Genomic DNA, 13,925 nt, shown 5'->3' with positions numbered 1-13,925 from the left:
GCCGCGGGTCGGGCGTCCCACTCCCAAAGCTGGGCAAGGGCCTATCCCCGGGGGGTCTGCACGGAGCCCGGAATCTACGCTGCCGAGAGGGCAGTGCCCATAAAAGTGAGCTGTTTCCGCAGCCGCTTTATCGGCGGCAGACAGAGCAAACAAATGAAAGGGCTTTGTTGGAAAATCTTAATTGGGGCTGGACAGTTGTAAACTCATTAAGGGCCGAATTCCAGACAGTTCGCAGACCCGGCCTTTATGGCACACCCTTACTGCCCATTCTTTGAAGTTCCTTCTGTCTGCAACAACAGAGGGCGTCCCAACCTGGCGGCAGGGTGGGTTTGGGAGAGAGGGGACGCCCCATCCCCCGGCGCCCAGGCTCCCCTTTTCCGAGCCCAAACACAGATAACTTCGCAGAAATCGCGGGGGGTCGGGGGGGGGTAAGGCGAGAAAAGAAAAAGGGGGAGATGAGGCTGAACCCTCCTCCACATCTAGAAGGTGCTCAGGCCTCCGAAGTTGTGGCCGCTCCCCCCGCAGCCCTTTACACCCCATAAACGGTAACAGCCCTCATTTTCTTTTATGGCGCTTGGGGCTGGTCGGTTGCTTGGGCTCTGCCTCTGTCAGGACTTGTGCTTGGGAGGGGTGCGCGGGGCGGGGCCCAGAAGGGGCCCCGGCAGGCCTGGCAGGGCGCGGGGGCGGAGGCCTTCAGTCCCTTGAGAGCCCCCGACTGTCCGTGCCCGCGGCCACGTTGGGGCGGCCGGGCTCCAGTTTCCCTCCTGGCAGATTCTTTAGGAGCGGTCCTGCCGCCGCCACCCCCACTCCAGCTCCCACCCCCCTCCCCCTGCCAGGAAGAAGGCCCCCCGGAATCGCCCTGGATCCGGTTTGGGAAACTCTTGGGGCTCCAAGATGAAAGAGTGGCCGTTCCCAGCCACTGGCCACCCGTACGCGACACCCCAGCCCGACTTCTCTGAGGCCTCCCCGCAGTCTCGCAAATGGACACAAAGCCGAGAGCAGGGCTTCGCCGACCCTTGTTATCCAGCGTTCATCCGCTGCCTTCATCGCCAGACAGCCGGCCTGGTAGGCAGAGCTGAGGCCCGTCCGAGCCTGGCTGCTGCAGGTTTGGGCTCCCGAAGGCCCGCTAGAGACTAAACTGAGGTTCTGTCCTCCTCCGTTTCAGCCCGCCCCCCACCCCAGACTCTACCCAGGCTCCCCTGTCCCGGAGAAGAAGGTGCAAAGAGCTGACCCGCAAAAATTAGAAAAGAATCAATATTTTATTTGGCAAAAAGTTAAATATTTCAACACAATTTGGTCAGTAGGCCTTGAGGTAACTATTGCAAAATATACAGTGTACGTTCAGCCTGATGGAAACCCCAGATTCATCAAGGATACAAATCTACGGTAGCCCCATGGCGGTTTCATAGTGTATAATTTATTATCAATAAAATTAACTCCATTACAATCAGCATTCATTTTCCCCCAATTAAAATTAAACGTAAACCATAGGTAGTAACCTTCTGCACATACGTATAGCTCCAAGTTTCCTCACTGTTTGGTGCAAAAGCAATATTCAAACTTGTTTGATTACTTTTTCTTTAATATGTGGATTATATATATACAATGGACAAGACAGGTCTATAGAGCATGTAGAGACTAAAATGTCCGCATTTCAAAAATGGAGAAAACCGTGAATCTATGCGTCCAGGAGAACCCTTTCTTTTCTTTTTAAAAAATTTTATTTCACTGGGAAATCCTTACAGCTAGTTTACAATCAAAGGTTAACAGCCTAGTTATACAGAAGACATATTCCACTACAGAGCTATACCCCTATGCAACTGTTTTCTCCCCTCATAAACAACCTGAGTTCAAATCGAATTCTAGCTTTCACAATCACAACGGGTGCATCACCCATCACAGAAGTTTGAGTCACAAAACATAATTACCACAATAAAACACAGTGTTCAAGTATCTGGGCAGATCGTTCTGCCGCACAAAGAGCAAATTAAATTAACTACACAGACTAAACACTATACAGCCCGCCGTCAACACTTGTGCATTATAAAAAGGTAGTTTTTTTTGTTTATTTGTTTTAAGCCAGGAACAGGTAGATTTTTAAAAAATATACACAAGCTAGCACATACAGCCATCAGCGCTAATACCCCCCCCCTTTTTTTCTGTCTTATAGAAAATGGAAAGCTTACAATACCTCCTCCATCAAAGCGGCAGGCCAAGGAACCAGCCTGAGCAGGGTTTGTCAGGGGGAGATGAGGCCTGGAATTTAGAGCCGCTTTCTGCGGGGTGGTGGAGGCTGGGGTGGGGTGGGGGTAGGAGAAGGGGACGGGCAGTTCTCTCTCTCTAGCTCGCTCTCTTTTCAAATTAACTTGAGTCACATCACTCGTCTTTTGCTCGGTCCTTGTTGATTTTCTTCATTTTCATCCTGCGGTTCTGGAACCAGATCTTGACCTGCCTCTCGGTGAGGTTGAGCAGTCGGGCCACCTCGTACCTGCGGTCCCTGGTGAGGTACATGTTGAACAGAAATTCTTTCTCCAGTTCCAGCGTTTGGTGTTTTGTATAGGGGCAGCGCTTCTTCCGCGTGGAGCGAGCATGGAGCCAGTTGGCAGCCGGGTTACCTGCGTCGGAGCGAGAGATAGGAGGGATTTAGGAGGAGAAGAAGCACACCCACCCCTCTCCGCTGGGGGTTAGGAAAACTCCTGTGCTCTTCAGCCAAAGTTCAGGACGCTGCTGAATTGGTTAGGGAAGGCAGGCGAGCCTCCAACACAATGGAACCCTGGCCCAGAGACGCAGGGACGGTCACTTACAATTGCATGCCGTAAAACCTCGGCTCCCTCCTCCCCTCTGAGGCCCTCCTTTCTCTTCCTCTGTCCTCCGGTCCCCTCCTCTCCTTCCTCCCGCTCTCCGCACATTGTGTAAGAAGTGAAATTTGAAAACAGATCTCTTTCTTGCCACACAGGGGGAAACCACTCTGCCCTGTATTCCTTAGTGAGATTAATATTCTATTCTCCCTCTCACTGACTATCTTCCCTTCCCAGCTTTCCTTCTACTACTCTCGCCACTCCTTATTTTGACCTCCCTGGAAGGCCATGGGAGCTGGGCAGGCCGGCACGGCGCCCCTAGGCACCCCAAGACCGTTGATCACTTCTCGGGTTTATTTGAATAATCTAGCATGGGGACCCTCGTGTCCCGGTCGCCTGCAGCCACATCTTGGGCAGGATTTACACCGCCCCTGGCTGGAGCAAGAAGTGGAGAGAATCGGCAGTCTTCCCCAGCGTCCCGGGTCAGGCTGCCCCGGCTGGCTGCAGTTGCTGCCGCCGCTCCCGGACAATCTAGCCGCACAAAAGACTTTCTCTGCCGCGCTGCTTTCGAAGAATCTCCCAAAGTATCTCTGTCTTGGTCCCAGGCAGCCAAGGAAAGGGGCGGTGGGTCTTGGCTCGTACCCGCAGCGCCTGCCCCGCCCCCTCTCTCGGCAGCAGCCGCCTCCCCTCCCCCGGAGCCCGGCGCGCCCGCTTGTCACTGCTTTCAGGACTTGGGGCCCCATCCAAGGCCTCCCAAACAGCAACTTCTGGCTCCCGGCCTTTGCTCATGAGGCTCCCAGCGCGGGCGAAGGCTGGTTCCGGAGAAAGCTGGTGGGCTGGCAGATCCGGGTTGCCGGCGTGGAGGCGGTGGCTGGTCTGGAGGGAGGAGACACTTACTGGGATCGATGGGGGGCTTGTCTCCGCCGCTCTCATTCTCAGGATTGTTTTCAGAGAAGGCGCCTTCGCTGGGCTGTTTTTCTCTATCAACTGGAGGAGAACCACAAGCATAGTCAGTCAGGGACAAAGTGTGAGTGTCAAGCGTGGGACAGTCACCCCTTCTGGCCGACAGCGGTTCAGGTTTAATGCCATAAGGCCGGCTGGAGGGCAAGCCCGCGAAGGAGAGCGCGCCGGGCGTGGGCTCCAGCCAGGAGCGCATGTACCTGCCGTCCGGCGCCGCCGCCGCCACGGGCGCCTGGGGGTGCACGTAGGGGTGGTGGTGATGGTGGTGATACACTGCCGCGGGCACCGCATTGGCGCCCGCCGCGTGCACCGGGTTCCACGAGGCGCCAAACACCGCCGCCTTGGACTGGAAGCTGCACGGGCTGAAATCGGGGTGCTCCGCCAGCGCCGCGGCCTGCCGCGGGGGCTGGCCCAGGGCTCCCGGCGCGTAGCGGCCCGCGCCCAGCTCATCCGCGGCATCGGTGCCCAGCAGGAATGAGTCCACGTAGTAGTTGCCTAGGGCCCCGGTGGTGGCCATCGCCGTGCCCCGCGCCCGGCCGGCCTGGCCCGACCCGCGGAAATTATGAAACTGCAGATTTCATGTAACAACTTTGTAGCACCAGGGGGAAGTACAGTCACCTAATAAGTTGCCGGCGCCCGCGCCCCCATTGGCCGCGCGCGTCACGTGCCCGCCCGGCAGAACAATAACGCGTAAATCACTCCGCACGCTATTAATGGCCCAGTGCTTTGCAGTCATAATTTTTATAGCAAAAGCCATATGTTTTTATGCAAAGGGATCGCAGCGCTCCACGATCGGGTTTATTTTAATTGTGGCCAACGAAGATTAAAAGATCAAATCTGGCCTTGCCGCTGTACTCCCTTCCCCTCCCACCGCCACCACCAGACACACACTTCTTAAGCGGACTATTTTATATCACAATTAATCACGCCATCAGCAAGGCGCGGGTCCCGCGTGCGAGTGCGGCCGGCGGAGCCCTTCACATAAAATTAGACAATAATTGAAGCCATAAAAAGGCAGCCAAATCGCATTCTCGCTCTACTGTATTTAAATCTATATTTATGATATTTCATAAGGAGTTATTGTTTCAGAAGCCACACAGGCTGGTGGGAAGTTGGGAACGACCAACAGATCCGTTTGACTCGTCGTGGCTCCCAGCTGTAAAAATTTACGAGGACTTGGAAAGGTTAAATTAAACTGTTGTGTTTGGTTGGCGAGCTCCCTGTAAATAATCCTTGTGGTCCCAGGAGATGCGAGTTTACCCGGGGCCGGTCGAGAAAAGTCAAATTCAACGCAGTATCCGTCCCAAACTGAGCCACCACCGCCGCTGTCGGAGGGCGCTAGTCAGGGACGGGCCGCCGAGAGGGCAGCACCTATTGTGGGTCCCCGGAATCTGCCCGACTGGAGCGCAGGACGCCCGGACAGCAACCAAATTCGCCGCTGAGCCTCCAGCGAGGGCCCGACCGAGGAGCGGCCAGAAAGGGAGTGGCCAGCCGTCCCTGAGGCGATGGGCTTGAGGACCTGGTTGTGACGCGCACTCGGCCCCAACCCCGCGCACACGCGAGCCCTTCGCGCCCTGCTTGTGGTCAGCCCGGAATCACTATCCCCCACCGCCCCACCGCCCCCCCCCCACCCCGGCGGACGCAGCAGGCGGCCCAGCCCCCTGCTCCAACCTCGAAGGCTCTAACGCTGAGCTCTGCAGGCCTCGTCGCATTCCCTGAATCTGAGCTGCGAAAAAGCACGAGGCAGTATCAATGAAAGGCTAGCCCGATGGCAAAAAGGCAGACCCGCCTAAGAGATCCCGCGGCTCCAGTAGCAGGGAGGCCCGCACCGGAGCGGTTGGCCTCCGGGCCCCCGTATGAGTCCTGCAGGGCTCTTTCCTTCCCGGCTCCTATCCCGGGCCCGCCTCGGTTACCCACCCGCACCGAGGCTCGGCAGAGTTTCAAGGCCCGAAGCGAGGGGCCGCAGCTCAAGTCCAGGGCTAGAAATTAAAACGGGGAGGGGCACAGGGCATTGACTTTTAATCCCGTTCCTTAGTTTGGCCAAGTTGAGGAAGGTATTTCTTACCCCTTAGAGTCTTTCAGAGGTAAATTAAAAGGCCTCGGCCTGGATGTTAATTGAAAAACAAAAACAAAAAGCTACTCCAAACCCGAACAGAAAGAGGCGACTCCTAAAAACGGGGTAATTAAATTCACGTGTGAACACTGTGTTTGCAAGAGTGTGTTTCTCATTAGCCCGCTTCCCTGGCGGCGAGGGCGGGCGGGCGGCATCGGTCGCTTCCATCTTCTTTTTTGCCTTCATCCTCCCCAACTGTTCCAGTAATCCCCCAAACCCTGATACACCCCTATCCCAGGTGGGGACCCTCAAATGCCAGGCTCTCCCCGAGAATAAGGCTGCGAAGCCGCGCAGAGACCAACCGGGTGCCCCTTCCTCGGCCCGCGCCGGAAGAGGGAAGTGGCCGATACAATGAACTCCGACGTGGCCGGTCCTGGCCGCCTCGGCCCCCTCCTCCCTAATATTTTCCTTTCTCTGTAAATTCCTCCGCCTTATCCGCACCCTCACCGTAGCCCAGGGTGTCCCAAATATCGACCTCTTAGATTTTCATTAAGAAAAATTAACCCTGGAGGAAACCTTCACTCCTAATTGTAATTGCCTGCCAACGGGCTGGATACGCCTGCTTGCTGTTTCCTTTTTTTTTTTTTTTTTTGTAGCCAGAGAAGACACCAGTGATTATTAGTATTTTTTAAAATTAAAAGGCTGGGTTTCTTTAAATAGCCTTAGCGCCCCCAAATAGGACGCTTACTAAATAATTAGCAGGCGTTGAGAATTAAGCAGTCTTTACTGATGCCTAGAAAGGAGGGAAATCACAAAACTAAATGTTATCCCTATTTAGCCCACAGGTTTGGGGAGAGAATATTCAGGCTTTTGTGTCTGCTTTTATTTTGGAAGTGAAAAGGATTGTATGTGCATACAGAAACAATAAATGGGTGTGATTACAAACTGCCTCTTCTAGTCTGAGAGTTCAAAAACCTTGGCCTCCAAAACAAATCCAATACTCAGGTCCTGAAAATGGCAGGGAGGAATTGAGGCGAATGCCCTATGCCGGCCTTTCAGATAACAGGAGAGCAGGCTGAGCAGTGAAAATAGTTCCTGGGCTGCGGGAGCTGGGAAGGGAAGCGCTGCTCCGTGGGCTTTAGCCTGAAGGCCCACACGTGTGTTGGGGGATATGGAGGGATAGAAGTTGTTTTCAGTTCCCTGTAGCGAGAATGGTCCCTCTGGCTTCAAACCATGGCCTACAACTTGGAACACGGACTCAAGTTTGTATTCCAAGGGTTCTGGAATTTAGAATTCCTTTCCCCTATTATTTGAAACAGACTGGCACTGGAAGGGTTCCCTTCTCTAGCATCTGTCCCCACAAGGATGCCATATCTAACATACTCTGAACCTGACAGAAGTTGCTGGCAAGCAATCAGCCAATCTTTGCCCTAGCGGGGCTCCCTTATCGCGGTTAAAGCCGGAGCCTGGACTCGCAGGCCGGGAAAGCCGAGGAAGCTTCCCGGCAGAGTTCCCTGCGTGACGCTCCACCGAGCCTGGCTAGGCCTCAGCCCAGGTCTCAGACTCAGCTCCCCAGTGAAGTTGGCGACAGGCCTCCTTGCCCTCGGAGTGGGCACACAGAAACGCCGCGAATGCCCCTAATCAGATCTCCCAGGCCGCCGCGGAGTAGAAACGCCAGGCCGCCGCCATCCGGTCGTGATCGTAACCGAGGCCTTGTCTGCTCCGTGGCATACCAGGCCCAGATCCACAGCCCTCGACAGCCGTGCCCCTCGAGCCCTTCCTCTAAAGATTCTGACCTCTACTTGAACGCGCATACAAAAATAAGCCACCCCCCCCTCCACCGCTCTCCCCAAGCAAGCCCTGGATCTCTCCCGGTTCCCTCCCAAAGGAATAGTTGGGGAGGACAGGAGGTGGAGATAGAAAACTGGACATAGACCGAAGGTGAAAGAAAAACAAAGAAAAGGAAAGAAAAAAAGGAAGGCGTAAAGAAGAAAGAAAAAAGAGGAAGGAAGGAGGGAAGGAAAGAAGGAAGAGTCAAAGGCAGCTCATGGGAGTAGAGGGCGGTTTACAGAGAGAAGGGTAAGTGACAATTCCAGGATCCCAGCTCCTGTTAGCCCTGTCCCTCATAATTTAGACTGAGTCTGCACTGGCAAAGGGATCTTTCCTGATCTCGTACCCTGGATTGGGGCTGGAGGTGTCCCAGCCTTGCAGGAGAATGGCAGAGTCCCTAGCCGGGCGCAGGCCTGGAGCGGGGGAGGCTCAGGATGGAAGCGTGCGCCCCTGACCTTGAATGGCCCGAAGCCCAGAATTCCTACCACGCCCCTGGCGTCCGCGAAGGAGCAGCTAACCTGACCGTACCTGCTCCGGGCCAGGTGGGGGCGGGGGGGGGTTGAGGCCAGCAGCCTGGCAGAGCGCTGAGGAGGCAGCGTCGAGGCTCCTGCGCGGGATAAGCCGAGGTTGCCACCGCAGGCCTGGCACGACCAGGGCCCGGATGCCCCGCCCGGCCCGGCCCCCGCGCGCACAGGTACCTGAGACGATTTCAACTGAAGTAATGAAGGCAGTGTCGTGCTGTCGAGAGAAAGGTGGATCCCAACAACAGGAAACTACCTAAATCACCGACCAGTTCTGGTGCTGCCCGCGCGGAGCTGCCTCGCCCGCCGCCGCCGCCGTTACTGCCGCCGCCGCCGCCAAAGGAGAACCCTGTGATCGCGCCCGGCCCCTCGCCAACCTGCGCCCGCCGCTGTCAGTGTGTGTTCCGGGCTGCCGCTAAGGCATCACGGAGGGAGAAGCCACCGGCCCCGGTAAGGTAAACCTGGGAGAAGAAGGGAAGGGAGGTAAAGGAGAGAGAGGAAAATGGAAGGAGGGGAGAAAGCGAGAAGAGAGGAGGGAACGAGCAGTGTGCGGGCTGGTTTCCCAAATCTTGCAGCTCAGCGACCCGGCGCGGCGCCGAGCGGCGGCAGCCCTGGGCGATTCGAAAGCGCAAGGGACAGCAAGGAGTCCGGCTCCCTGTCTGGCCTCGGCCTCCCGTGCTCGCTCCCTGCCACTCGTTCTCCCCCTCTCTCCCTCCCCGCCAGCCAGCCAGCCAGCCGGGGTGCGCGTTCCTGCGCCCCCCCCCACCTCCCGCGAGCAGGAAACGCGTGGCCCCGCCGAGGGCGACCAGGTCGGGGAGGCCTGCTGGGGGAAGGAGGACCCATGCAGCCCCGCCGCGGTCTACCTAACCGCTGCTGCGGACGCTAGTGACGCGCTGTGGGCCCAGCCTGCTCCCCGGAGTCCTAGGCTGGGGGTCATTTAGCACCCGGAGACCCACGAAATAAGCAGCCTCTGCGAACCTCCCGGGGGTCTCCCGAAAGAAATCCTGTTTGGCTTCCTCTGTCTATGCAGCTCCCCTCTCAACTGAAACCACTGGTCCAAGACAGCCACAATCCAGATATACTAGCAAGTCATAAAACTGAACAAAAGCCGACAAACCTTACGGCACCAGGGCTATAGGGCCCAGACAAATTACGACCGTCTAGGTAATATTTAAATAGATGCCTAAAGTAATTGCAGGGGGCGCGGGCTAGTCCTCCTGTTGTAAAAGTGGTGGACGGGATAAAGTGGAAGGTGAAGATAAGAAGTCAAAAAAAAAAGAGGTAAAATTAAAAAGCTTCATTCCACAGCTTTTATTCTATAAGAACATAAACATCGTCTTTTTCCACGCACAGCAGCATTACAATATTAAGTTATTCTGATTTAAGATTAGAAGTAAATAGAGCTAGAACTAACATTTATAATAATGATAGAATGCATTTGCATAAAACAAGATTGGCAATTTTTCATAATAGACATTTATACAGATTTGTATTTTATAGTTTTTTCTTTTTCTGCACCTACAGGTTTGACCCTTTTATGCATGTAACTTCACAGTATAAAGGAAACCCAACAGTGTCTCCCTTCTCTAGTCTATTCCGCTTGCCCCAGCCCTCCTTGGCTTCCGTGAATTTTAGAAAGAAAAAAAAAAAGAAAAGAAAAGAAAAAAGGGAAAAACGAGGAAAAAAACCTCCACAAGATAGAGAGAATTATGGTGTGCTTGTTGTGTTACCAGTGGTAACAATTATTTAATGACAAAAAAATCCACTAAATCTGCAGGTATAAACAAAACAACATATGATTATTTATCTGCAGCCAGAAGGGCCTGGAAATTCAGAGTGAAGTAATTTAGTCCCACAATGCGAGACCTTACACAAACTGGAAGAGAAGTTTCCTTCTCCTGGTCATTCTTTTCTTCTTTTAAAGCTGGGATATCTTACAGAGGAAGGAAAAATTAATCTTTCTGACTTTCTCAGTTTTGCCAATCAGCTCAAGTCAAGCCCTTTTGCCAACCTGCATGTCCATGCCTGCAAGCCCTTCTCTTTGCCAAGGAAGAAAGGAAGAAAGAAAATAGAGACCCAGGGGCCTGTATCCCCTGATTAAACACAGCCCAGCACTCCAGGCAGGCAAGCCCGGTGGCAGCTCCTTGCACCATTGACCTCAGGCCAGACACCTCAGCTGCCTACAATGCGACCTCCGCCTTCTGGCTAGGTTTGCCGGCCCTGCAGGAAACCAGCTCGACCAGGAGGACAGAGGCCATTTCAAGCAGTGGAACCCCAAGACAGCAAACCATCCCTGTCACCGCTTTACATTTAGGACAATATCTCTGCATATAGAATTTTAGCGCTATATGGCTTTTTCCCCCAGAAAACAACAAATAAACCAGCACCAAGCAAACAGAAAAAGAAACAAAAAGTCAGAACAAACCAGCCCTGCACAGATGTAACAGCCAGCGAGATGGTGAGTGTGGGAGGGAGGAATGGGGCTCCGGCACAGGTGCGAGTTCCTGGGCAGAGCCGAAGACAGAGGGGGCAGAACGGCCCTCTGGAAGCGAAAAGAACCGCATTGCCTGGAGCTTCATCAGGAAAAATTAAAGTTGGCTGTGAGCTCCCGGATCCGGTTTTCTCGGTTCATTTTCTTCAGTTTCATCCTGCGGTTCTGAAACCAGATTTTAACTTGTCTGTCCGTGAGGTGGACGCTGCGGCTGATCTCTAGGCGCCGCTCTCGAGTAAGGTACATGTTGAACAGAAACTCCTTTTCCAGCTCCAGCGTCTGGTGCTTGGTGTAGGGGCAGCGTTTCTTCCGGCCGCTCTTTGCAGTGAGCCAGTTGGCTGCGTTTTCGCCTTTGGAATTGCCTGGCATTTAAGAGAATAAAGAGGGGAAGGTTAAATCGAGGCCATGCGGGCTGCACACAGGGGTGAATTCGGATCGTGCCTACCGTAAGAGGGATGCCCTGAGTCACACGGAGAGAGTTATGCCCCCCTTTAGCTTGCCCAGGGAGAGCAGCTCCTCCAAAAGTCATGTGCAAAATCGAGTGGGCCTCCGATCTACACCTACTCTCCCAATTTACATTTGCCTCCGCTTTTTTTCCAAACACCTGTTTTAACACAAAACTGCCAGGTGCCTGCAGAAGGAACGGCCTGGGAGGGCAGGCTGTATATCTTGAACTTAACGCCTTTCTGTGCTTCTCGCCCCGAGGCAGACTAGCATTTCCTGCAGCCCCCAGGCTGGGGGTGCAGACTGGTTACTTGGAAGGGGGGGGCGGGCCACGTGGCTGTGTCTCACTCCAGTTCCCTGGTTGCCCAAGGCCTGATGAGGAGAGGAAGAAGGACATAGATGGGACATGGGGAAGGCACGAAAAACGGATTGGGGGTCAAGGGCCCTGCCTCACGTCTCTCCAGGAGCCAGGGACGTGCAATCTGGGCGATTTCGAGTTCCAGGGGAAGCGAAATGGCCCCTTTCTGACTCTCAGAGCAGGGCCCAGGCATCCGGGCTGCATATGCCTTTTCTTCTCCCCGCAACGAGGATTCCCATCCCTCCGGCAACTTTGAGAAAAGCAAGGGGGATCGTAAACTCGAACTTCGCCGGTTAATGGGCTTATTTATTGGTGCTGGCGGCTGCTTATTTTGGACGCCTTACAAACATCCGCGCTATCTACGGGCGAGACACTTTCCCTCCCTCCTCCTCCCCCCCGCGTGGGCCGCGCCTGGCAGGCTGGGCCCAGACCACCGCTTAGGGTGCTCCGGGGCTCGGCTCGGAGAAGGGCACGCACAAGAGGGGAGTTGCTTGCCGCTGTCCTCGCCCCCAGCCGGAGGACGTCTTGGTGTGGGGCGCTAAGCCTGACATGAATTTTTACTGCGTTCCCACGCCCAAATATTAAAAAGCAAGTTCACAAGGTCAGCCTGCCTGCAGTTCGGGCCAAGGCCGACCGGCTGCCGTGCGGACTCCTGGCTCTCTGCTCCTTCCCTTCTCTGGGTCTGCCTGTCTGCTTGCCCGCCTGACTGAGGCCCTTCAGCGCGCCCTGCTTACCCAGGGAGTCCTTCTCGGGCGAGGCTTTGCTGCTCTCGGAAGGGGCGGGGGAGAGCTCCTCCGCAGCCGAAGACGACGCGTGCGCCTCCTCGTCGCCCTGCGAGCCCCCGCCGCCGCCATCGCAGGCCAGCGTGGGGGGCGGCGGCGAATCGAGGGCTCGCTCCTTCCGGGCTGCATCCGCAGAACCGGAGGCGAGCGCGGGTGGCGGGTCGAAGCCGCGCCCCGGAGGCTGAGCAGGGAACGGGCCGGCGCCGAGCTGCTGCGCGCCGCCGCCGCTGCCGTAGCCCTTGGCGGTGCCATAGGCCTGAGAGAGGCGGAAGTAGCCAGGCACTGGCACCCCGCTGGAGGTGCCCAGGGCGCAGCCGTCAGGCGGCGGGCCCCGCGGGAAGGGGCCCATCTCGGCAGCGGCGGACGAGCCTTTGGGGCATTTGTCAGCCGAGTCGTAGAGGCAGTAGGAGCTCTCCTCTTTGATGTTCTGCGCGAAAGAGCACGAGGTGGCCTGCGGCGGGGGCTGGGGTGGTTGCGGCGGGGGCGGCGGCTGCTGCTGGGGCTGCGGCGGCGGCGGCCCTTCGGGCGGCTCCATTCGGCATGACCGGGGCGCTTCCAGCCACAGATCTATAGGCGCGGGCGCGTAGCCGTGAGCCCCGGGGCCCAGGCCCCCGCTGCCACCACCGCCGCCCGGCGACGCCGCCTCATTGCGCTTGCCTCCCAGAGCCGGGAAGAGCCCGCAGCTCTGCAGCCCGTAGGGCAGGTCGGCGGCCGATGGCAGGTAGACCCCGCCGTGGGCATAGTAGCCGCCGCCGCCGCCCCCCGCGCCGCTGCCACCACCGCCAGCCTCGCTTCTGCCGGAGCTGATGAGCGAGTCGACCAAAAAAGAGTTCGCGGCGGGGCTCTCCGAGCATGACATTGTTGTGGGATAATTTGGCGAAGGAAGCAGATAGCCCTTTCTGGCTGACATTTCTTGTGCAAAACATGCTGAATACGATTAGCAATCCCCCCGCACCGCGGCGAGCGCCCGCAGCCAATCCTGAGCCAGAGTTTCCGCGCGACCACTCCCAGTTTGGTTTCGTAGGCGCGGGGCCGCTCTCCGAGGGCGCCCTCCGAGCCCGCGATTGATATAAATATGTAATCTGTATTGATGGGCCGCGAGACGCACACCCAATACCTCAGCCCAAAGGCCAGGAGCTGCGGGGGCAACCCCAACGTGGCTGGTGGGGGCCCTGGCCCCTGGGCTCGCTCCGCCCATGCCCAGACGCGCGCCCTCCTTTGGGGCCTGTTTGAAGGGCCCCTGGGCCCCGCGCAGTTAACAAGTGGGGTGTTTACGGTGCGCACCCCGGCCCGCCTTGGGTGCTCCCCATTTTAATTTCGGAATCAGCCACCAGACCTCGGTGCACTCTAGACACTAAGGGGGGCCGTCAGGGCCTCAAGCTCTTCCCATTCAGCCCTGGACCTGGAGCTGTCTCCCCAAGGTGGTGGACCTATTCCTAAGGTCACCAGGATCCTCAGAGTGTCCGAAATCCAGAGCAGACTGGAAGCCGGCAGTTGCTGCTTCTTTCTTGCATCCCTCACAGAACTCTCCCCAAAATGCAACGCCCTGGCCTCTCAACCCGGTACGCGCTCCGCTCCTCCTCCGCCCGTGGGTTGATCCAGTTAGGAAGTTTACCTATGGCGTGCTCACCTGGCTTGCCGTCTCTGCAGCTCCTGTCGGTGAACCTTCGCGGGCTGCCACGAGTGGG

The 13,925-nt window shown here is 56.4% G+C and overlaps 2 protein-coding genes across 2 annotated transcripts; both read right to left on the bottom strand.

The window, feature by feature from the left end:
- Positions 1 to 1,240: 1,240 nt before the first annotated feature.
- HOXA9 (homeobox A9) lies at positions 1,241 to 4,572 on the bottom strand. Its single transcript, XM_060156953.1, has 2 exons — positions 3,696 to 4,572; positions 1,241 to 2,615 (listed from the first exon to the last, which is right to left on the bottom strand). Exons 1-2 carry the CDS (start codon positions 4,273 to 4,275, stop codon positions 2,377 to 2,379), a joined length of 819 nt encoding a protein of 272 aa, XP_060012936.1. The 5' UTR covers positions 4,276 to 4,572; the 3' UTR covers positions 1,241 to 2,376.
- A 4,886-nt stretch (positions 4,573 to 9,458) lies between these two features.
- HOXA10 (homeobox A10) lies at positions 9,459 to 13,147 on the bottom strand. Its single transcript, XM_060156952.1, has 2 exons — positions 12,190 to 13,147; positions 9,459 to 11,015 (listed from the first exon to the last, which is right to left on the bottom strand). The coding sequence occupies exons 1-2, from the start codon at positions 13,145 to 13,147 to the stop codon at positions 10,741 to 10,743; spliced, it is 1,233 nt and encodes a 410-aa protein (XP_060012935.1). The 3' UTR covers positions 9,459 to 10,740.
- Between the last annotated feature and the right edge of the window lie 778 nt (positions 13,148 to 13,925).

This window comes from Lagenorhynchus albirostris, chromosome 8, assembly GCF_949774975.1.
Source record: "Lagenorhynchus albirostris chromosome 8, mLagAlb1.1, whole genome shotgun sequence".
Taxonomy (NCBI): domain Eukaryota; kingdom Metazoa; phylum Chordata; class Mammalia; order Artiodactyla; family Delphinidae; genus Lagenorhynchus; species Lagenorhynchus albirostris.
Note: the sequence above shows the minus strand (reverse complement) of the source record. Positions and strands in the feature narration are given on the sequence as shown.